Raw genomic sequence first — 25,207 nt, 5'->3', positions numbered from 1 at the left:
ACATTCACAGGGAAACAGTGACTGAAGTGAGACTGTGCTGGGTTGGGGGTACTATGACGGAGTTAAGTGCAGTGTCATCGCTGCTCCATCTTAAGTGATGCCTGTGGCAGGTTATTTACAGTGCTTGTGTGTGTGTGTGTGTGTGTGTGTGTGTGTGTGTGTGTGTGTGCGTGTGTGGCTGCCGTTGCCATGGGATCATTGCTGCACTGGTCTGGGTTGGCCATCCTGTGCAGTTTATTTTAGAGACGACTGCATGTGAGCTGGAGTCTCGCATCTCCACTATTGTGCATATGTTGGCAAAATTTACATCTCTGTCTAAACACTCACACAAAGGTGGATCATTATCTTCTTCGGTAATGCAAGGGGCATATTTTGTAAACTGGAAGGTTTTGTGTCACATTCCATGCACAGATTTGACACAGACTTTTCCTCAAGGACACTGCAGCCCACAGATTTATCTCTTATTGGAATGTATATTTGAATACATAATATTCATTGCAAAAGTGTTTTTTGGATGGTTTCCTTAGACTTTTTCATTACGTTGGCATATAAATCACCATGCAGGGACGGTAACGTCAAATTTAGAACAACTGGCACAGAAACATTCATCAAATTGCTGTTGCTATGGAAACAGTATTCTATGCAAAAAAGAAAAAAAGAAAAAGAAATCCCAAAATGGTTCCCATAACCAGGCAGGTGAACAATCAGCAGTGCATATTATATAAATCCAAATCCTTTGAATTTTATTTTTTACATATCAGTTTGTAGATGAGTGTGTTTCTGGTAAATTTAGAAGTCAAGATCAAACAATAGGAATTGTTTTTTTTGTCAAACTTAAATACAGTGACACATGCATGTGCTTTTATACAGTATGATGTTGCCGTCGTTAATACAAATATTTCCAGTTCTCATTAACACATCAGAACATCAGACCCAGACACAGTTTGCAGAGTTGTGCTGCTGGATTAGTCTAAACACATAAAAGGTCTGTGGGAAGCTTGAGGAGACTGAAGAATCGGTAAAATCACATTTATATTGGGCTTTAAAATGAATTCTACTTTATAAAAAATGATATTCTTCCTACTCTTATTTTGACCTTCACTTACATTATAGGCATTACTGTCACATTTTGACTGCATAGATTATTAAGAAGCCTTTGTGGCTCTCGCCCATTAGATGCATTCAGCCAGTGATCTATTCTGCCGCAGGCTACCAGGACGGCCTCCCCCTGCCAGCTGTTGTGATCGACTTTGCTCGTCTGTTTTGGACACATTTCCCAGACCCCATAGCTGCAGCTTCACAAATAACGTAGATTCCCCTCTTACAGGGAAAATGTTGGTTCTGACTCTAAATGTTCAGTGAATTTGATGCACGCACCAAGACATAGTTTACGGCTGCTGTTCACTTCTACTCATTAAAAGCCACGTGTTCCACACTCAGTCACATCCCTCTGCTTTCCTTTTTGGTACACGGGGCCACGTGCTGCTAATTCACTCCCTGCCTGATCGCTGTTATCTACAGCCTCTACCCCAAATCTTTACACAAGACAAGCTGATATTACTGACACAGCAATGCCTGTGCATGCACGTATTATTTCAAGTTAAATAATAATTATTAAAGTGGTAATCATATCACATAAACGTATATCTCACCAAATATAGGCGCAGCAATGTGGACCTAAAGTTAAGACTGAAGATGGCGAAGGTCATGATTTTTGATATTTGTATTATTTGACATTTCACCCTTTTAGGAAATACTTTCATATCAATACAAATACTGTAAGGACTCCTAAGGGGATGACGATCCATTCATATTGTTTACTGTATGGATGCATAACTTCTGTTATTAAATGATTTTCCTCATCACATTAACATGTACAGAGATAGACTACATTTTAATCTAAAGTAACTACGGTTCGTGGCCCACTTCTGCTAAATAACAAATCATTTTGATTTATATTGAAGTAAGACACACATGCTCATTACAGCCGACTAAATTCAATTAAGAGTTTAACAGGATTATAAATTCACATCCAAAGATCACAAACCAGGTCAAATGTATAATCAAACTTCCTCATGTAAGTAAACATGCATGTGCCCGGGTTTGTCAGGGTGCAATGTGTGTTGTTGTGGCTTCAGAACTGTTTTTATCCTGGAACCTCGGCCAGCCAGAGCCTGGGGAGCTGTAGTATCATCCCGACACTCGGCAGGTGAAAAACAATACGAAAAACAGAAGCCGAACAGAGAATTTGAATCGAATTCATGACGGATTAGTTTGCATTTGTGAAAACATTTAGCTTCTCTCCAAACCGGGGAAAACAGTCCCCGATCAACTCCCCTGAGGTCGGCCAAAAAAATTCATCCACAGGAAGACAAACACCAACGGTGGGTATGACAAATATACTGCTTGATATGTAATATCCAGAGCATGTCACATTGTCTGACAATTTCTCAGTGTAAACCACGCAGTGCCATAGTCACACTAGAAGGGAACCTAGATCCATTGAAAGGAAGCACTGAAAGAATGAAGACATGCATGCTGGGAAATACAGCAATGCATATGTGGTTGAGATCGGTTTAATGTCCACCAGACCATTAAGTGGATGCTCACAGCCTGTGATGACATTTGAGAACGAATTACAAACTGGACATCGACGTGTTAATGCCTCACAACTGCTTGGTATTGGATGGTTCCTATCTAACTTTAACCAACAACAACATCCTCTCAATGTCTAAATCCTGAAAACGCCAAATCAATATCAACATTGCCAAATGACCCAAGCCTTCATTTTCTATAGCTGCAGGTCCCGGCCGTGCAGGGTCTCGGGGGCTGCAGCCTGCCTCGTCGTGCTTTGGGTGGAGACGGTGCCATCATGCAACACACATTACCAATCACCTTTGGGTGACTTGGATCCTCCAGTTCACCAAAAGAGGGAACAACATTTGGGAAAAACATGAGTGGGAACATATTCTTGGGTCATCTAGTTTTTCCTGAGTTCAGTTTACAGAATCAGTGAATTGTGGGACATTTCTTCAAGGATGTAAATATGAGAGTGAACCTTGTAAATCAACACTTTTTAATTACAGAGTGTTGAATTTGTCCCACTACCTGACAAAGGCAAATAGCCTTCTCCTCCGGGCTGAATACAGTATTTATTTATTTTTTATATCATGCTGTATCCATCACACCACCACCAGCAGCCGTCTTGTTGCCCGTGCCTTACACATAGCTACACCCCTATATCATGTTTCTCTTGGGGGCATATTCCAGAGATGAGGAGACGAGACTGCTGCTTTGTAGGGTCCCACCACGGGGCATCACGAATACGATGATGTGACCTGACAAGTCCGAGGTCTGTCGCTGACAGTGATCCGTGCGGAGGGAAGGTTGTGATTGTCAGCGCGAGGCTTTTCCTTCTCCGCTGCGCCTTGTCCAAACGCTCACCATGCGGCGCATGGGGCTGCATGCGCCACCGGCAAAACAAAAAAAAAAAAATGAAGCATCCTTCCAGACCCCGACCAGACAAAGGGAGGCGAACATAAGCAGGATCCACGACGTGGTGTCTACATTGGTGACCACGTTTCTTTGAATTTTGGAGGAGGTGTCGATGTTGAATATTCTGCAGATCAGCCCTGCCCTTATGAGCAACGACAAGTGCAAGCAAGCAGAAAGCAAACGCATGAGCCAAATCTCCCGGTTATATACTGTATATTCCACATGTCAGTAATTCCACCATACGTGATTTAGTCATGTGCTGCACGTCACTTGTGATGTTATGACCCGACTCGAGTGACTGCACGGTGTGGCTGAATACATAAACATCCACACACACACACAGCCATGTTCTGGTGTGGTCGCCTTTCTTTATTCTTCAGGTGCTTTAATGTGTTGGTCGCCCATTATCCCCCAGACCAATATACAGCGACGTCGCAACAGAGGGGATGAGAGGAGGGAGATGGGTGGGGAGTGGGGAGGGAGGGAGGGAGGAGGGCAGCTGCGCCACGGCGGAGACGAGGGAGCCGGAGTCTGAGTGCGCGCTGGGGTGGGATACGGTTCTCTCCGAGGTCAAGTCAGCGCCGCTGAGTTAAATCACTTCCGCTCGACGTTTTCAAAATAAATGCTCGATACGTCAGCATGCAGAGTGCTGTGAAAGTATTTTCATAAACATAGGCCACACATAAAAGGGAGTTTTTTTTTCATTTTTTTTTTCTCATCCACAGCCGCCAAGTGCTTGCTCATTGTGGGATTTGTTGGGTTTTCCCTGTAATGTTATAATATTGACCGTACTATGTAAACTGCCTTGAGACTATGAATGCTGCGCTGCACAAATAAAATTGAAATTGAATTGAATAGGGCATCAACGTGTCAATTTAAACAAAACTATAATTGCAGTGTCCATGCCGCAAATGTGAGGATGTACTCATTCTAAATGGCCTAATATGCTGATTACTCCCAGGTCGCAGTTTTAGACTACTTGTCTGGAACTACAGGTAAACTCAGTGACCCATTGTCGTTTTATTTTGAAGGCCACGCTCTCCTTTTCCGGTTTTACTCCGGTCAAAGCTCGACGGTCTTGACAGATTTCACAGCTCCAGCGGCAGGGAAACACACCCGTCAGCCGCGCGCATTGGAGACGCACACAAAAAAAAGGCGCATCGCGGACAAAGGGAATATGGGTGGGCTGGAGAGGCTTCACTTCAGCCCGGAAACACAATGGATGAGCCGCTTCTGTTTCATTCACCGGGAAACCAATTAGCCAACCTTAATGAGGTGCTGGGATGCAAGATACTGCAAGCTAAAACGGCGGAAGGTTGCGCGTAATCCGTCCGCGGATCCTGTGAGCTTGCGATGGCTGTGGCGGGGACATGCAACTGGATAGGGAACAATGTGCCTTTTTATTTTGTGATATTTTCATTATTGTGTGGCCTTTCGTGTGGACAATTGCGATACTCGATTACGGAAGAACAGGAAAACGGCGCACTGGTCGGCGATGTGGCGCAGGACTTGGGGCTGGACATTCGACGGCTCGCCACCCGAAAAATGAAGGTAACCTCCAACAGCGGCAAGCGCTACGTGATTGTCAACCCCAAAAATGGGAAATTGCTCGTCAATGAGAGGATCGACAGGGAGGCACTGTGTGATCTGCCCAGCACCTGCCTCATTAATCTGGAGGTGCTGGTCGAAAACCCCACGGAGGTGCATCACGTCGAGGTGGAGATTTTGGATGCCAATGACAATGCGCCGCAGTTCCCCAGAGACGAGTATCAACTGGAAATCACAGAATCCGCTTTGCCGGGGTCCCGTTACCCGATTGAAAACGCCCAGGACCCAGACATTGGGTCCAATTCGGTTCGTATATATCAGCTCAGCACAAATGACCATTTCGCGCTGGTATCTAACAAACCCTCCCTGAATACAAAGCACATCGAGCTTGTGCTCAAGAAGCCCCTTGATCGTGAGCAGACGCCTTACCACCAAATCATTTTAAGTGCTGTGGATGGAGGGACGCCAGAGAAAACCGGCACTGCTAAAATCAATGTCCGGGTCCTGGACTCAAATGACAATGTCCCCCTCTTCGACAGCTCGGTGTACAAGGTGAAGCTGCTGGAAAATTCACCCAAAGACACCCTGGTAATCAAACTGAATGCGACGGATCTGGACGAGGGAACGAACGGAGAGGTTTATTACTCTTTCAGCAGCTACACCCCAGAGAGGGTGCGGCAGATGTTCAGCATGGACACTAACACGGGGGAAATAAGAGTGAGGAGCAATGTTGACTACGAAGAGACCAACTCCTACGAGATGTACATCCAGGCGATGGACAAGGGGCCTGGGGCCGTGGCAGCGCACTGTAAGGTCGTGGTTGAAGTGGTGGATGTGAACGACAATGTCCCTCAGATAGTGCTGTCCTCCCTGTCGAGCCCAGTGAGGGAGGATGCCCGTGCAGACACAGTCGTGGCCCTCATTAGCGTTACCGATCGAGACTCCGGCGCGAACAAGCAGGTGAGCCTAGAGATCCCAGCAGGCCTTCCTTTCAAGATCAAGTCATTCAGAAATTACTACACTCTGGTTACCTCAGCCTTCCTGGACCGCGAGACCACTGATGCCTACAACGTCACTCTGAGTGCCACAGATGGAGGAAATCCTCCCCTCTCCTCCCAGAAGACCATCCAGGTGGACGTGGCCGATGTTAACGACAACCCACCGCGATTTGAGCAGACTTCATACACCGTCTATGTGACGGAGAACAATGCCCCGGGGGCCTCCTTGTGTACCGTGAAAGCTCAGGACGCAGACATCAAAGAGAACGCTCGCATCACCTACACGGTGCTCAATGACAACAACCATGGCATCCCTGTCACCTCGTATGTGTCTGTGAAGGCCGATACAGGGGAGGCTTATGCCCTGCGAGCCTTCGACTATGAGTCACTGAGAGAGTTTCACTTCCAGGTCAAAGCCCAAGATGGGGGCATTCCTCCGCTCAGCCGCGTCGCCACTGTCTACATCTACATAATGGATCAGAATGACCACGCTCCACTGATAGTCAACCCTCCTGGCAACGGCACGCGCTCTTTGGAGACGGTGCAAAAGAACGCAGATCCCGGTGCCCTGGTGACCAAGGTCGTGGCGTATGACGCAGATGCCGGCCCAAATGCCTGGTTGGTGTACATGCTGGAGACGGCCACTGACCTGGACCTGTTCAAGGTCCACGAACACACCGGTGAGATCAGAACCACACGGAGGATCCTGGAGGACAACTCCACCTCCTTTGCTCTGACCGTCTTAGTGAAGGACCACGGGCTGCCGGCTCTCTCCTCTACTGCCACCATCAACGTGGCTGTCATGGAGGTGCCACCCAAAGTGGTCCCCGACCCCAAGAGGATCATCCGACCTCACAGCACCCTGCTCTTCTCCAACGTGACTCTCTACTTGATTGTGGCCCTGAGCGCCACCACCTTTGTGTTCCTGGTCACCGTGGTGGTACTGGCAATCGTCCGCTGTCACGCCTACTGCACCCAGCCAGGGTCCTGTTCCCCTTGCTGCGTGTCACAGAAACCCCCTCCAGATGGCGGGAGCAGCAGTGTGAGTGCTGGCGGGGGAGGCAGCGGCGGGCCCGGGCCGCAACCTAATAATAACGTGATGCTCCGTAGAGACCTTAAAGTGGAGCCTCACTACATAGAAGTGCGGGGGAATGGCTCCCTTACAAAGACCTACTGCTACAAGACCTGCCTGACAGCCACGTCTGGCAGTGACACGTTCATGTTCTACAACACAGGACGTCCCATTAGCGGCACCTGGGGCAGCGGTGCCGACCGTTTCTTCACCAGTGGAAGTGGATTTGTACGCAGACTGAGTATGCCTGATGCCTCGATGCAACTCTGCCCAGAGGTGTGTCATTAATTCTTCATGTTTATTGTTGTCCACATACCTGAATCATCATGTTTACAAATCCATCCCTTTTATAATTTATTGAGTCGCAAACAATATAAGACCATTTCAAGTACATAGTAAAACATTGAGGTTAGTGTCACTGCATTGCATTGTCAGAATTTGTGTCAGTTTTATTTTAGTGCAGCAGGATGATGCTATTCCTGCATGTCCTCATTCTCTTTGTTCAGCTCCCACTTGCACTGTGCAGTCACTCAGCTCAGTGCAGCTCAGCACTCACACTGCATTAGTGTCAGTCCTGACGCTTTTCAAGGCTCCTGTGTTATTTCTGATGATTCAGAGATTTGTGTTTCAGTTTGAGGTTGTCATCACATCCACACCAAGAACAGGTCACGCCCTCTTCACTACTTGCTCACTCTGTTCTCTGATGCACAGGCTTGACTTGTGTGTGTGTGTGTGTGTGTGTGTGTGTGTGTGTGTGTGTGTGTGTGTGTGTGTGTGTGTGTGAGAGTGTGAGTGAGTAAAACTGAACAGTTGCACTGAAGCAGTTGAAGGTTAACTGGTTTCATCCAAACCACGGCAAGACTAGACTAGTTATTGAAGGTGACTTGAATCAGACATCCTTGGTTCGTCTGTGTGCCTATGACTATTGCAAAGATGTGCATTTACCCAGTAGTGATGCTTTGAGGAGATTAGATATTGTGACAGTTTGTCATTTCACCCGAAATGTTTTCTTTTGCTCTTATGACAGGCTGCACCACACTTCAATGACTCTTAATGACTTCTGGATGAGTGAAACATGCCCATACAACGAATTTACTGTTAATATTGAGGCAACAGTTAAAAATATTGCTGTTAGCTGTTGAGTTGGCATGAACCCAATCAAAGGCAGCTTTTCCAGCAATATATGCAATTTCATAGACATCGAAAACCTCATGTCTGTTAGTATTACATTTGAGGAATCTGGGTTTGACTCAAGCAAAGATTTCTTGACAGATACATCCTGATTTCATGAGAGAAATTGATGTTTGAAATAAAGGAGTGACATCATATTTAGAGCCAGATTGTTGAAGTAAAGGCTCCTAGGGTTACGAGTTTACCCCCGGATGCATCATCTTAATTATCGGGTACCAGTCCCCGGTACAATAGTACTACAAAGAAAAAAAAATCTCTTACTGAGACAAGTGTAGCAGGGTAAATTGAATTAACCTCCAGCCTGTGTTCCTTAGCCCTGCAAATTAGATTTACACACAGAGGCTGGGGCTACCAGCTGAACATACTCCCCTCTGAACTGAGCCGAGGAACAACATGTGCCATCTTTATCTGGGACACTTGCTTGAGCAGATTTGTGTCTGAATCCAGGTGAATTTCTTTTTTCAGGGATGTTCATGAGGCTGCAACCCACATTGACGCAGACAGATTTTTGTATGAGCTGTAGTACAAACGCTCACAGTCAGTTCATGCAGTGCATATGCACAGTGCCTATTCATGAGGAACATAATTATGAAAGGGTCAGGCACAGTTAATGGTAATGAAAGATTAGCTCATTCAAAATATGCCTCCCCCCATGAGGTTTCTATGGGTCTTTGAACTTAAAGGCACAATCCTTAGGTTATCATGATAACACATAGGGCACCCTAATACTGTCCAAAGACTATATGTTACTCAACAGTATTAAAATGAATAGAGAATCATTTAAAATTCCCTTGAGTATTTATTTGTCTGTGTTACATTTCACAAATTTTGGGGGTTTTCTGAGTTCTTAGAAATATCTAATTTTGTGTGTAAGGTTTTTTACTACAGACATATTCCTACGAAAAAAAAGGTGTTGAATAGCAATACTTTGGTGAGGGACAGTCATCAGAATTTATACACCCCCAAAGCAAGAAAGATGGAAGAATCCTATTATATTATTACGCCAAAGACATTTGTGTGTAATTGCTCCTACCACTGAGCAAAAATAGACCGGAGTCAAAGGATGTGGTTGCCCTGGCGACAATGGCTCTACCTTATTTGTAAGGGCAATAATTTAGGTGAGGGCTGTTAGCAGTTTCAAGCACTCAGCCCAGGTTCATCAGGAGCAAATAGATTTACTCTAGTTGCCCCCACACACGCACGCACGCACGCACATGCACACGCACACGCACACGCACACGCACACACACAGTCTATACAAACACCCCAGCGCTCAGGGAAAGGGCATAAAATCTCCCAGTGCTCACATTCATAGAGCCATGGAGAGAGACCCTGTCCGAAAACTCATCAATATGGATTTCAGTGCCTGCCCTTTTTAAAGTCCTTGTGTTGAAGTCAATATGTACGCATGCGTGTGAGGGGTGTGCTTGAAAGGGGGGGGGGGGGGGGGGGGGGGGCACGACTGCAGTGCTCCCACCACGTACAGAGCTGGGATATGTAACATGATTAATTGATGAGACCATGACCCAGCCTGGCTCTGCACTGTATGAGAGCAAACTAAACTCACACTCTTCCCTCCATCTCTGTCTTTCCATCCCCCTACTTTCCCCTCCCACCCTCTCTCTTTCTCTCGCTATCTCTACCTCTACCTCTCCTGCTCTCTCAGCCAAAAGCCCCGAATGCTGACTGGCGATATTCTGCATCTTTGAGGGCAGGGATGCAGAGGTAAGCACTTTCCATCTTTAACTCTTTCGCAACTTGTAATCATACCGCAAAGAAGTTGTTAATTATTCTCGTAACTGTCTGCAGCCAGTCTGTGCCACCACTACCGTGACCGTCCGTTTTGATATTAACCTCAGCTGCTTTACAACAACTGAAAAATTTGACTGAAAAAGAAAAGAGATTGGTATCGGTATCCTTATTTGAAAAGGCCCCTCAGCATCTGTTTTCACCTCAGCCCCATCCTCCTCCTATGGGAAAAGCCATGTACAGCTCCCATCAGCGGAGGCACTGCACTCCCCCTCTGCAGTGAAATACTATATAGGCCATCTACATTCTGAACACTGCCTCCCCCAGTAACGGGCTTTAAGCAGGAAGCATGAAGGACAAATGAGCCGACTATGACCTTTCTCAGATTATCAGATGCACACGTGCATCAGTGTCTGCATGCACAAGTGCCCTGCATGCAAACGCGTGTGTTTCTGTGGGTATTTGTATATTTACGTCTGGAGATGAGGGGAGAAGGTGTGAAGTCAGACAGTAGTTAATTCACTGGACATGTTTGCATGCACTGTGTTTTTCCAGCTACAGCTTCAAAAGAACCTCACTGCTTGACCAAATCCAAATTAAAGATATGTCTAAATATAGAATACACTCTATATATACACCAAATATCACAATGAAACAGGGCTTAATTAAGCTTCTAGAACATGATGTAAATTGTTTCAGGTCTGTACATGCTGCAGTACTTGAGATACGATTGTTCTTCCCCAACATTAATAAGAAGGTTTCTAAAGTTTGTATTGTATCACTCCAAATATACATTACTGTGTTTTCAGTGTGTTCGCTCCTCAAAGAATATCTGAATTATAATTATTTCTGAGTAAGTAAGGTACTGTATACATGAGAGCTTTGTCATTTGCTACCTTTTTTACAAATCAGAAATCAAACAGATACAACAGTTTCAATAAAGTCTGTAATGAAGTGTTTGCTAATCTGAAATGAGGACAGCTGGAACGTCAGGGACTAATGAGTTCAGCACCCCTCCACACGTCTATGCGTTGCACTGGATTTTCATAATTTCATGCCGACAATGCTCACTGCTCAGTTGTGCAGTCTTCTGGTCCGTCTAAGTTTGATTTAATTGGATATTAGTGTTAATTTATATGGTGGGCAGGGTATCATAATGTGCATCATGTCATCAAGTCACTGCAACACGACATGGTTTAACATAAATCATCACCGCAATTTGCCGCCGCCGCCTCCAAAATGGCAGTGCCCGTAACAAACACAGACGAACGGAGACGGCTCACATTAACACTTAACCCTGACGCGCCGCGCACGCTGTGATCTCTCACTCTGCACTGCAGCAGCAACATGTACTGACCCACATTCCTGCTGTAGTCAGTTACTGTAGAAAAACACCAGTCCCGTCTGTGTCATCTTCCCACACATTAAAACCGGGGCCCCCCTGCTTATGTAAAAGCTCGAAAAAACTCGCACTGTCCGGGACATTCATAGCCATTTCATATTCATGTACTGCCGTTGGAGACACACTCCGGATGTGCTGCATTGAGAAGCTGCAAAACTGCATGCATGCACTTTGTGTGTGTCTGTGTTATTTACAGCCTTGCAACAAAGTAACAAGGAAGCACCTAATTAAAACAACATTAACCAATCAATGAACCCACAACTTGCCATCTTTACACTTGTGTGCAGATTAAAAAAGACACAATATAAGGTAGTGAGCCGGTAGCAGGTGGATACTTTGTTACCTTTGGACAGATCCACACTCATAGTTTTCCCCTGCCTTCAGTGTTAATGCTAACCAAAGTGAACTTTTCGCGAAAAGGAAAGTAAGCATATTTGTTTAGTAAAAATGTTAAACTATTTCCCATCTCTATTCCCCCAAAATGTCGACATACTAACCTTTACACTCTATTTGTGCACCCGTACAAAAAGGTGTAAAACAATTAAAGTGGGGGTCACGTGACACTGCTAGTTGCTATGCAGACTTTACGAGAGGATAAGGCAGCATCATAGATTTTTGTTATTTTTGGACGGAAGCCGGCCATTTATCCTGCTTTCGAGTCTTTACGCTAAGCTACGCCATCCATCTGCTCAGTGTGGCTGTGCTTCAACAGACAGACATGAGAGTGTCAAGTCAGAGAATAGTGTTAGTGAATAGTGTAGCTTGTTAGCGTTGCAAAAATATTTATTTAAATCACAATATTGAATAGTAAGAATACAAACTGCTGATCATATTTGAAATGTGTTGAATTATAAGGATACTACTAAGAATCTTTTAAATATATATATGTGAATATATGTATATATGTGAAATAAAAGTCCTCAAGTTCAAGCATGCAACATCAAAACTATTTTAACATGAAATGGTTTTGTAGTTGACAATGTTCGAGAGTCTCGCAAGGCAAAAGCGAATCTTAACGGTGAAAAAGAAGTGGAGTGTTTTTGCTTTGCCATCTCTCAGAGTGCTGCCTGCCCACCAGCTACAGTGAATAAAAATGTAGAGTTCAGAAAAGTGCACCCTCTGGGTTATCACATCTAGTGGGCGGGGATAAAGAATTTGGGGCCATCCCCATCTGTATTGTGATTGTAGGGTGGATTTTAGTGTGGTACTAAAATAGTATTCAAAATAAATTTAATAAAAATATGATACACTAGCATCTGAAAACAGCATGTGATGAATGTTATATATATATCCCACTTTACATTGTAAATAGTTTTCATCTAAAACATTGTACATCTGTTGCTTTCTAGATTAATGCCAAAGCTAGAATCTGACTGGTGCAGCATTGACTTAATAAATGCGGCCCGTGTTGTTGTTTAGGGTGCAGCACTAATGTGGATTTCCATTAGGACGGATATACGCGTTCTGCGCCATGCTACACTGTGAGGGACTGCACTCAAACCCTTATTTCTTTGCTGCATTGTCTTTTTGTCCCCTTCTTCCTATACCTGATACTTTCAACCAATCCAGTCACAAGAAGAAAACTGTCCAAATGTAGATATTGAGGGTTTGCTCATAGAAAGCTTTCACTGTGAAGCAGCTGCAGTAAGTGAACAGAGCTCAGAACACACCGAGGGTCATATACATGGATGTTGGATGGAAAAACCGGGATAAAGAAGTGAAACAGAACTTGACAACAGAAAGTCTTTGTGGAGCTACAAAATAAATGATGCAAATAAATTTCATTTAATTAAGCTATAAAACCAGGCTCCACGTGAAGGCAATTCATTAGATGAAAGCAATAAACTATCTGGTAAGAAGAAGCACTCTGGGTGTCAAGCAGCAAACTTTGAATGCCCCTTGGCTTTTGCTCGAGTGTCTATTCTTTACACCATCAGTGATTCTGTCATTGTAGCCAGATTCTTCCAGGAAACCGGGCTCATCTTTTGATCGCCAGAGTTAACAAAATACTTGCCACATGTTCTTCCGCCAACATTTTTGCTAATGCTAGATCACCGTTTCATTGAGGAAAATAATGATCAGCTTGATGTCAGGTCTCTGCTTGATTAGTGACTTTTTGTTTTGATGTGCCCCCTGACTCCGCTGAACGTGTCCCGTCTTTCAGCTCGGTCCACATGGAGGAGTCCTCCGTGATGCAGGGAGCCCAGGGGATGCTCGTCCAGAACTGGCCCACCGTGTCCAGCGCTGCAGGTGAGTGGATGTGAAGCGTCAGCTTCTCTGGGCCAATGGTGACTTTAACAAAATATGCCAGTAACTGATTATATGAATAGATTTGAACTGTAGAAAACTGAGATTAGGGTTTGCAAAATGTATCAAAGAGTTTCTTTACTGTCAAATCAGTCGTCCTGACATTTCTTTATGCCATATGCCCTATACATGATATGTTTTGAAATGCTTGTTTTGATTAATATATCAACAACATTGTATTTTTTTTTTTGTATATGATGCAGTTTTGTAAATGACAAAAAAAGAAAACAGAATGGAGCACCCAACAAATATCAGTGGCACTAGATACATAAAACAAATTGGGTTGTTCGGGTGGAGCCTGCAGCTGGTTAGCTTTGCAAAATATGACTGGTAACAGCTAGTGTCCAAAAACAAATGGAAATCAACCTACTTGCACCTCTAAAGTGCAATGATTACAAAGTTAGATCTCATTTTGTTTAATCGTCACAAAACACAAAGCATAAAAATGCCAAGTTGGAGCTTAAAGGTTTCCTAAATGGTACTCAGTGGGTTGACGTTTCTAGTTTTTCTATGGGTTTTTTGTTCCTTTTTAATTTTTGCCTTTGTCCATCGCATTAGCTTCCATTCAACACATTCAATTCATCAAGTTTTAATACACCTTTGCTTTTACTCTGGTTCTGATAATGTGGTCAAACTGAGGATTTGACAGAAATGAGTATCTACATGATCTTGAATAATAGTGTGACCAATCTGCTAGCAGCATGGAGAGGCAACAGTTTCTTTTTTTAATAAGAAATGAGTTGTCCAGAGTGGGTGGCAATGAATGAAAATGCGCGGCGGCAGAACTGAAGTGTAAATAGAGCTGACCTGGAAAATGGCCTGTGCTTCATCGTTCACCGAAACAAGGGCAACAAGCTAATGACTATAAAAGTTTGGTAGTGGGTCTGTGTACGTGGAAAAGTACAGCGAGACGCTGAGTGGATCTTGCTTCAGGTTGACTGGGAGACTTTTGTGACCAGGGACATTGCGATTCCGTGCGTTCTTCTGCCCGGCAACAAGTCATTGATTTTCTGTCTTGCTGCAGGAATTAGTACATCGGTAGAGACTTGAGGGCGACGTGTAACATCACAGTTAATCAGTTAGTGACAGATCGTCTCTCCTTCTTCGGCAAACATACGCTGAATATGTGAAGGCTTTTCTCTCTCTCTGTGGAAAAGAGAGCTGGGGAATGGTTCGAGACAAGCAGTGTACCAGGTCCCGATTTCTCTTTGTCACTCGCTGCAGAGAAATGTGCATTTTTTTCTTTAGAGCAGATATAGAAACCTGCCTCTCTGGTTACGTAAAGACTCAAATATTGTATTCAAGGAGACTGCTGAAAGCATACTGCAGTCCTATCAGCTGGGCACTGTTGCATTAGGAATTAATTCACTGAGTCGCTCAGTGCAAATGCATAGAAATGCGGTGGATTGCCGGGTTGATCCTCTCGCAGGTTGTTGTTGTAATAACGACGTTGTCTGATGTGCTGCATCTAAATGCGGCACTGTCAAAACTGCGTTTATGTAAGTGACCCGTGGTGCAGATGAGGAGACATTTGTCTGATGCCAGAGGGGGAGAGACACTATTATCAGTCATATAAGTTGTACCATGGGAAAGAATAAAAAAGAGAGATCCAGTAACATTAAAAGCAATTTTGGAGAGGAAGATCAGAGGAGACCTACGGGAGGGGGGAGAGAAAAAAAAAGCAAGGTGTGGGGGGATGGAGACGGAAAGGTTAAGAGGATTGGCAGGTTCCTGCAGTAGTGTTGTTGCTAGGGAACGCCATGTGACCCGTTGCCTGGCAACACGGTCTAACTGAGAGATTGCTGCAGCAGCCGCACCCTCCATCAGCAGGGAGTGGGCGAAGGCAGTTTCCATGGCAACCGGTCATATCTCTGAATGGATGGTTTAGACTCGGGAGGGGGGGGGGGGGGGGGGGTGAAGGCGTAGGGAGCAGAGGCAGGGACAGGAAGGGGACTCTGCAAGGGCAGGTATTAAGAAGAAAAAGAGGGCATGCTGTAGTTTGGAGGAAACACTGTGGAGGAAACACGTCTCGACGTTTCGCATATATTTACGCAGGCACCGCGCGACCGTCAGATTTGTGCACGTGCCACAAACCACCAGAGGGATTTTATATTAAATGGAAGCGAATCTTGGAACCAGACAGGAAATAACATAGCCTGATTTCAAATGTAGGTTACACACGGAAATGAGGCTTCAAACACCCACATATCTCCATCAGGTGTCATGGCACCCTCCTCCCAAGGAGTTCTACTGTCCTGCTTACCAGCGGTTACGCCATAATCCGTTTCAGACGCTGAAATGTTGGCTAATGTGATGGAAACTGCGGAGTTACAAATAATCCTCCCGTGTCAGAGAAGCTAGTAGCGCAGAGAGGCAGAGCTCTTCAGAGTTGCACTGGCTCCTGACATCACCTGCTCACACACACAGCCATTACAGGAGTGTCTCAAATTAATACACGGACCAGGATTCTAATTAACAACATCAGGAGTTTGGATTTGTCACACCCTGTGTAAAAAATACCCCGGGGGATGTCCCAAGACAACGAGACAATATTCCCCTGATTCAACGCTACACGACCGCACAACATTTTTAGCTCAGATGCTCATGCATAGGCATGTGAACTGTTCCAGCCCCATCGGGTGCTCGTAAGCCAAATAATGTACTGCTGTCATACGAGTGTACGTTTTTTTTTCTCACAGCGGTCACCCAGTGCAGTTTGCGGCATAAGTGCCAGTCCAGTAATCTTGCAAGCATTCTCTCTTAGATCTCTGTGGACAAAGAATTTACCACAATGTAAGAACTATATCTTATATGTTAGGTACTTTTATTCTACCGTAATCAATTTGCACAATATTCAATCAATTCGTTAGTAGCCCTACCTGTAATATTCGAAAACCGAAACTGTTAGGTGACTCAATAACCACAGTTAAAGATATTACATCTGCACACTTTCTTCAAATCATCCCTCGCCCATCTGGCAACGATTCAACATTGTGCCCTCGTTGACCTTCCCAAACGCAAAACTGCACACAAAGTATTCCATGATCTAACAGGCACAGTGACAGTGAGCCTCAAATCCACTTCCATGAAACAGCAGCATCAGGTAACAGGAAATGATATGTCTATTGTATAAAATGGAGGTGCATTGTTTACAGCGGTGCGATGCAGCGCATCACAGGCTCGATAAGCTCCTCCACAGTCTGCCCCCGCAGTCGTCTGCACACCTTCAACTCACCGGCTCCCTGGCCGTGTCAGTTTGTTGTAAAGCGTTTGCCCTCCTCCACGCGAGGCAGCGATCGTCCTTTCCCTCGCAATTAATAGCAAATGAATGGGACTCGTTTTCGAACACTGGAACCTTCCTGGGTTTAATACCCGGATTAAATACAGACAGACCATACACATCAAATTTCATAATCCCCCAGAAACAGACTAGCATTACGGCATTAGACCCCCTGACTTCAGTAATGGCATCACGGTAATCGGGCTAAAATCCAACGCCGACTAATCACTAAACAAGCTCAATTACGTGAGTCAATTATCTGCATGTTTTGTTTTTTTTATAATAAATGTTTGTAAAAAAAAAAAAAAAAATGGGGATAAAACTGTAGAAACCAAAGCCGGTCAGAGAAGACTGACAAGATGTCAGTTTTAATATTACATTTTCTGTCTCATCCTGGTTCTTCATATGCTAATTTCTCATTGTAGGTTAAGATCTCCCTGTTACAGCATGAGTTTAAACACTATGTGATCAATCTGCAGTGAGTCATGGCTCAATAATATACAACAGCAGTCTGTTAAATGTGTACTGGGATCTTTGTGGTCAATACAGCCGCAGCAATGCAGAGCTACTGTATCTATTGATGGGAGGTTGTGGTGTCATTTATTCTCATAAATTCATTGTGGGGACTGTGTGCATCATTTGAATTACTGTATATACTTCCCAGTGAGACGATGGTTGAAACCATTTCAGCACTCAAGCAATGTCACAAATAGCCTATTAGGAAGAAAGAAAGGGAAAAAAAAATCAAACAGAATCTTTTTGCATGGGGCAGTGTTTGATCTAAATAAAACCCAGACGGAAAGTAGGTCAGCGCAGCGGGAACTGGTGTGGGCCTGAGAGCACCGTGTCTTCAAAACCCACCCACCCCCATCTTTCTTATCTCACTCTGTCCGTCTCTCTCTCCTTCCCTTTCTTTCCTTCTCTTTCTTCATCTCATCCAACATCCTTTTTAACCTTTGGAAATTAATTGCTGTCTTACTTTCACTTTACATAATAAAATTTTGCTCTATATAGATCCTTATCCTCTGATGAGCTTTTTTTAATTTCAGCATTTTTCACAACTTGCGATCTGGTTTCCTTTCTCTGTCACGCCTGAGAACTCAATTGAATCCCAGTCTCCGGCCTCCTACGAGGTCGTGGGACTATTTTGCAACCAACATCCAAAAATAAAATACAAATCACGTTGCCAAGTTAAGCATTGCTGCGTTTTTTTAAAGGTTAGTCCCCTCCAGTGTTCCCTCCTGTGGTCATGGCTGAACTGCTGTCCTGAAAATATCCTCTCCCCGTGGCTATCGCTCCACTCCCGGGCTCTTCCTCTGCTCGCTGTGGCTTGATTTTGATTATTCCTCACATGTATGTGTCAGATTTATGAACATCTCAAAGGCCAAAGAATATAGTCTGAGCAAGGAAGAATGCGTGACAAGCAGAGTAGCTAGTGCAAAAAAAAAAAAAAAAAAGGCGATAAGGCTGGAGAGAAGAGAATTTTTTTTGGTGATTTCTATTTGAATCATTGGATTGGGCCTTTGTCTCAGTCAACATCTGTCCGTGCATAAATGAGCTTAGTGATGATCCCCCCTCGCAGGTTTTTTTTGTTATTGTTGCTCAACGGTTTGGTACAGACCTAAAAAATACATCTATCTTGTACGTGAAAAAATAAATCCATGGTTGAATCAAAATGAATGGATTCTGGATTCTGAATGAAGCAAAGAGCAGTTCGTATGTTTTGGTTTTTGAATGGGTTGAAAAATAATGAGATGTAAAATGTGCATCCGTGAGCTTTAGATGTGCTGGTACTGATTTTCTTACATAGACTGGGTGTTGTCCCTGCTTTTAGTCTACATGCTTAGCCAATTTTTCCACCAAGGTCTTGACAGAAAATCCAAATTTTATATATATTTTTCTTCATACCCTTTAGATGGAGAAGGTGGTGGAGAGCTTTCACCCCCAGTGGGCGCCGGCGTCAACAGCAACAGCTGGCACTTCCGATACGGTGCCGGACAAAGCTACGGCCCCCCTCAACCCATGAAGCCTGGAGAGATCCCCCCCGAAGCCTTCATCATCCCCGGATCCCCGGCCATCATTTCCATCCGCCACGACGCAGGCCCTGTGGATGACAAAGGTGACTTCATAAGCTTCGGCAAGAAGGAGGAGGCCAAGAAGAAGAAAAAGAAGAAGAAGGACAAGAAGGACAAGAAGGATAAAGGGAAGGACGACGGGGATGATTAGAGGAGAATGGGGCGACTTGAAAGCAGAGCTACCATCAAAGTATCATCCCAAATTTTAGAGCCGGCAATAAAAAATCTAAATGCATATTGTCGAATTCGAGGGAGCCTCTTTGCACCACATTTGCATAGACACTGTACAGTGGTCAAACCCTCATTAGACCAGGCCTTGGCTCCCCGCACCGCGCAAACTTGCGAAACAAATGTTTGTCTCTCCGTCTCGGCTCATTTGGCCCAAAACGTTGGCCAAAGTTTATGGTCCAAAAATGTTCTTAGTAGCTAGATTTCATCTAAAGGCTGGACCAAATTAAAACAGAAAGCAATTTAATGGATTAGAATAGCCCCTGTTGTGATTCCCGGTTTGTATAATGAAAAACAAAGACACCTGAAGAGGTGTACGACTCGTATCTGACCATTGTCAGCTGAGGTTGCCCGTGTTTGGCATCTCTGTCTTTATGCAGCCCCCCCCCTGCTTTTTGACTCGCCTAGTTGGAGGTGAGGTCGAAGCCATACTTAAGGAAGAAGAACAAAATTGAGGAAAATTAAACTGAGGCTTTTGTCCTCGGTGTTATGAAGGCCTTGTGGTCTTTTGTAAAAAATACAAAAATTTAAAAATGGAAAAAGTGACAACATACAGTATATGTACCATGAGATTAGCACCTTCAAGAGAACGAGGTGCCCTGAGATGAACAGGACCACCCTCGAACCAAGAGCTCTGTTTCAGTGTAACATAGCACATTGCAGAGGATGAGGACCTGGACTGGGTTGCACCAACTATGCGCAAGTTTGTTCCCAGGTTAAGGTCAAAAAAAAGAAGAAGAAAAGGAGCGGCTTCATAACTGCTAGTTCATTCGCAGTTAGCGAGTTACTAATTTCGACTGTACCGCGGATACTAAGGGGGAGGGAATTCTACGGCTGTAGCGAGTTAGAACATTTGAGAGGAGTAGCTAATCAGTAAGAGCATTGCCCTGCTGGTGGATACAAACCACTTTGATTTGTCGTAGATTGGCATTAAAATTACATTATTTAATTGGTGAATACAATCACAATGTGACACTTAAAGAACAATGGTAGTTTTTTGCATGTTTTAGTCCATTCTCCACAAATCGTATTAAAACCAAACATCACTGCTGACAGTTTTCCAAAGCTTTAGGAACTTTGATGTGTATTTTCCAACCTTGCCGGCCACCGTCGTATCCTTATTCACTGTACTATAACAATAAAATCATCATTGTGCTGTGACGTAGCTCGAGTGCGGCTTAATTCTAATGTCACTTTGGCAGAATTATGGTGGATTAATGTACATACAAAATGTCAAGAAAGTGCCGGCACATTGATTTGTATGGAACAGAATTGGAACCAGATCGTGCCTGGTGGGGGGAAGAAATGGAAAGACACAATGAAAATATAAGAATTCAAGAGGAAAACAGTTGTCAGTACTGTGTGGACAATGGACATAAACAGTCAAAATCAGTGGTATAATCCTTTAAATAGCAAAAAGGGGATTAGTAAAGAAAAAAAACATGCTGTGTGCAGATAATAATCCTGCTTTACCGTTACTGAGTGCAATTGTGTGACTTTGTATCATTTGCACCTGCTTCATCGCTTGCTTGACTACTTAGTTGTTACTTGAGGTTATGTTGTAAGAGATTTTTGTGTGGTGCCACCGCTTATACTTTAGCAGTGCAGTGAACGGGGAATGGTGGCTTCTTCGGATATAACTAGGGAACCTACGTGCAGCTGATGCAACCGGCCCCCGACCTTGACTCCTCTCTCGGAATATGGCACAGGTCAAACGGGGTCTTAATCCCAACCGTGTGTCAGCGCGCCCAGTCTGACGCACAGTGACACACAGACATCATTGTACACAAACACTGACTCTCTCCGCCTCTATGCGCGCACACGCACACGCGCACACGCACACACACACACACACACACACACACACACACACACACACACACACACACACACACACACACACACACACACACACACACACACACACACACACACACACACAACGTCTCTTCCTCTCTTACAAACAGTACATACAATATTGAACTACACATACTACTAAACGATCCTAAAAAAAACACTCCTTTCTGGAAACTCCCAAATCCAAGACTGAAGGCCAGTGCCACTTTGAAGATGGGAGTGTATTATATGGCCGGGACGCGGGAAGGTTGCTTTGTCGCTTCGTTGCTGTTTTCAAGCCCGACCCCTCTACTTCTGTCTTTGAATGTTAAATGGTCGTTCTTCAAGCCCTGCACCACAGCCTCGACTGCTTCAGTGCTTGTAGGATTCGCTTTGCCCCGCTGCCCTTTCCTCCCTCTTCTCCCCCCGTTGCTTCAGATCAACATGATCGGACGCCATCTTTCAACGTCGCTCTGCCCTCAACGGACTGTGCGGTTTTTCGCGACGCGGCGACATTTGTGTATTTTGCATATTTACACACACACACACACACACACACACACACACACACACACACACACACACACACACACACACACACACACACACACACACACACACACACACACACACACACACACACACACACACACACACACACACACACACATCTTTTTTGTTAGGTTCAAGTTCAACGGAGCTTGGGTGCTTCAGCCAGAGTGTCTCGTCCTGATCGCTCGTTGTCGACAGCTCTTGTCTTCTCTCGCATGGCTCCTCGTGTGTTGCATTGTAAAGGACTTCTGACAGGTTGGCTCAACTAAAAATGTGCTGTGATGTAATGCGACAAGATGAAGAGGGCGGAAGAAGAGTCAGGAAAAGAAGCAGTCTTTGTAGTGTAGTGTGCAGCTCCAACATTGAAGACTGGGAAAGTCATTCCTCTTTTGCACGCACATTGGTCCTCCAGTCATTCCTGTGTCGGCCATTAGTGACAACTGAGCAACTTGGGTCAAATAAAACCGCGCACAAAGTGCAGCGCGGCTCGGCAGCAGCAGCAGCGGCCGGGAAGGGGTTGGTGGGCGACTTGGAAAGGGAGAAATCGTCTTGAGAGTTAATGGAGGAGAAACGCGCCGTTAACATTGTTTGCGGTGCTCCGTTGAAAGGTATCAACATTTATGAAGATGAGAAAAAAAATATCACGGCTGGCAAAGCACTGGCAGACCCTTTTAAATGATTCATTATTTTTGCTCAACTGCTGCGCGTGAACATTCAGAACGAAGGCCGCGTCAAAGAAAAGTTGCCGTGACCCAGTAAACTTTGTTTGCCCCCCCCCCCCGACGTTGTGAGGCCTGCAACTGGGATGGGGAGGGGTGTGTTGAGAAGTGTATTATTGCAGGCAGTGGGTGGTGGAACAGCATCAACGTGATGGAAAGTGTCGTGAAATTTCACCTCAGTGTTCCTTTTTTTTTTAAACATCGTATTACCAGTCACAGTAGGGGTGTATAGGTGCTGCTATCAGGCTCAATCCCTCTCATGCACACGTTTCCGACCCCCGACCCCCCGCCCGTCCTCCAGGTGTACTTCTGTGCTGTCAGATCACCAAGTGGCTGTTTGCATGTTATAAGCAAAAGGAACCAGATACTATATAGATAATATATATAAACATAGATATGTTTTTTCCACTGGGAAATGCGTATTGGAATACATATACCTCTGATACACATTCTCTAAAGACAACACGCACACATTGAAAGACCCACAGTCATCCATACACACACACAAACACACGCATACAAGTACTCTACTGCGAACAGTAATTTGTGGAAAAAACCTGAAAGAATCACATTTTTCTATCCTGTTGAAAATGAATTTAATCTTCTAGATATACATAATGCTATTGTGTTATGCTAAGAAATGCCTTTGTTTTTACCCAGATTTTTTTCTCTCATTGTAAGTAAAGCGACTCTTCAACTTGTGTTAAGCTTTGAAATGATGATCAAACAAACACTGTTGTGACATTAAATCATTTACTCACCCTCCATATCTATTCTTTGCCCGGTAGAGAAAAAAAAGCAGAAAAAAAGATGGGAAAAAAAATTTAAAATAGATAAAATTGTATAAAAAAATAAATAAAGTTGATGTGTTCTCTGCTTGTGTATAGTGAATGTTCTTCAGTCGCTGGAAGTGGCCGCGAGTGACACGTGCCAGTCGACTGTGACAGTGCAGATCTGTTGATAACTTTTTTTTTGTACACCTGCTGATCATTGTAAAGGTGATAATAGTGATTCTTATGATTTCATCAATCTGGTAATGTGTTTTGTTTATAAGTCACAAATAAAAAATTTCTTAAATATCTTAAACCTGTGTTGTTGATTCCATAGATGTTTGCCTCAACGCTAAGGAGTGCACTTCTGGGAAAAAGGTTGGTTGGAAGAATGTAATGAAATTAATTTAAAAAAGACAGAGTTTGGATAAAAGGTCTCTGTGGCATTACGTAGGAACGACTTGACCACATAAGTGGAGTTATATTGTCAACACAGTTGTCATAGAATGATTCCATGCAATCCTTTACCAATACATCTGAAACAAATGTAAATAGCCCAAAGATCTAAGAAGTAAGGCAACGGGGACTGTTAAAACTTACAATTTTGTTGAATCATCAGACAGTATTGAAATATAGTGTTCATGGAACTCTGTGGCCACAAACCAAGACATTTTGTCCCTGCAGTGATGTGAAACTTGGAAACCGATTGCTCAATCTACTCCCTGGCCACTAAAACTCAGCCCAGCATAAACATCCTTGTTCGTTTGGCAGAGAAAAAAACACGGTCGGAATCCTGTTCCAACGGCCAAATGAAAAACACTGTTAGATTTACTTGATGAAAAACAGACAGCAACATTGTTTCATCAGCCATGTAGCTGACCTTATGACTGGGGGGGACGAGGGGGGGACGCCACGGAATGTGGGAGCTTAATCCTTTCCTCCATTTCAACATTCTCATTTCGGATGTGATCTAGGAAGCGGGGATCTGTTGATGTCTGCAACAAGGGCTCCATCTGTCTGTGGCCGGGAGAAATCGACCGTTCACTGACTGTAAGTCAGCGAGGCCCCAATTGTCCGGCGATGCTGCCATCTGCTGGCTAAAGCTACAACTGGCAAATGACCCACATTATTCCTATTCTGTAACACTGGAAAATAACAATCTTGCAATCTCTTTCGTGTGAGTGTGGTCTATTGTATAAATTCCAGTGGAGCACTCTCTCATACTTGAATGTGTGACAATGTATCCGGGTGACACTGGAACTCAGATTAATTGGTTATGCATGGTTCAAAGATGGTTAAGAATGGTGTGGAGAAATGGGATAATGTATAACAATATACTGATAGTGAAGTATTCATCACGCAGCCTTCACATTACTTATATAAGACAGAGATGATCAAAACTGCAGTTGTGATATTTTTCTTTTTTTCTTTCTTCTCCTGTTTTCTTAAATATTACAACACGTCATGGTCATGAAAATCAATACATCGAGGAAAAATTGAACAAACTTACTTTTTCCATATGTTTTTGTAATTAAAATGACGGAATCCACTATCCATTAGTCCCCGTTTTCCAATACAACTCTAAAGAGCTCTGATCTGTTTCACTCCTCTAACTGATATGTAGGGGTGGGAAGAAGATTCAAAAAGTGAAGAATAAGAGAAAGAGACCGATTTCTAATATTTACACACTTTTATACCAACTATTGGGATGAATAAATGAAAACCAAACAAGACTCAGTACAGTGACAGTGGAACTGCTGTGCTGTGTTGTTAAAGCATGGTAGGCATTTGCTCTGATACAATAATGTGTAATCACCTTGAGGCCGTGGAAGAATTTCCTATTCACAGAGTCGGCCTTGTGTTCCCCAGAGCTGCAGTGATGGAACATGAGTGCAGTCTACTCAGCACAGCAGGAACCGGTTTCCACGCAGGAACACGTTACATTTCATTAATTACTGTCGAATGACCACCTGACATTTCTCTTG

General features: G+C 44.1%; 2 protein-coding genes across 7 annotated transcripts in view; one reads left to right on the top strand and one right to left on the bottom strand.

The window, feature by feature from the left end:
* Positions 1–19,078, bottom strand: part of LOC118300126 (protocadherin-1) — a 216,149-nt gene extending 197,071 nt beyond the window's left edge. For 4 of the 6 annotated variants that reach the window (XM_047336868.1, XM_047336859.1, XM_047336867.1 and 1 more), the window contains exon 1: positions 18,951–19,078. The gene's annotated coding sequence lies outside the window, so the exon portion shown is untranslated. The remainder of the gene's footprint in view (positions 1–18,950) is intronic. The other 2 variants (XM_047336870.1, XM_035624231.2) reach the window with 1 other exon arrangement.
* On the top strand, positions 4,580–23,538 carry LOC118300128 (protocadherin alpha-C2-like). Its single transcript, XM_035624236.2, has 4 exons — positions 4,580–7,389; positions 9,971–10,029; positions 13,620–13,705; positions 18,958–23,538. The coding sequence occupies exons 1-4, from the start codon at positions 4,849–4,851 to the stop codon at positions 19,266–19,268; spliced, it is 2,997 nt and encodes a 998-aa protein (XP_035480129.1). The 5' UTR covers positions 4,580–4,848; the 3' UTR covers positions 19,269–23,538.
* The last annotated feature ends 1,669 nt before the right edge of the window (positions 23,539–25,207 follow it).

Source organism: Scophthalmus maximus, chromosome 2 (genome assembly GCF_022379125.1).
Source record: "Scophthalmus maximus strain ysfricsl-2021 chromosome 2, ASM2237912v1, whole genome shotgun sequence".
Classification (NCBI taxonomy): domain Eukaryota; kingdom Metazoa; phylum Chordata; class Actinopteri; order Pleuronectiformes; family Scophthalmidae; genus Scophthalmus; species Scophthalmus maximus.
This window is presented reverse-complemented; position numbering and strand designations above follow the sequence as displayed.

Coding starts and splice junctions, on each gene's coding strand:
- LOC118300128 (XM_035624236.2), top strand. CDS start 4,849: ATGGCTGTGGCGGGGACATGCAACTGGATAGGGAACAATGTGCCTTTT. Junction 10,030..13,619: donor TTGAGGGCAGGGATGCAGAG/GTAAGCACTTTC, acceptor CCCGTCTTTCAG/CTCGGTCCACATGGAGGAGT. Junction 13,706..18,957: donor CACCGTGTCCAGCGCTGCAG/GTGAGTGGATGT, acceptor CATACCCTTTAG/ATGGAGAAGGTGGTGGAGAG.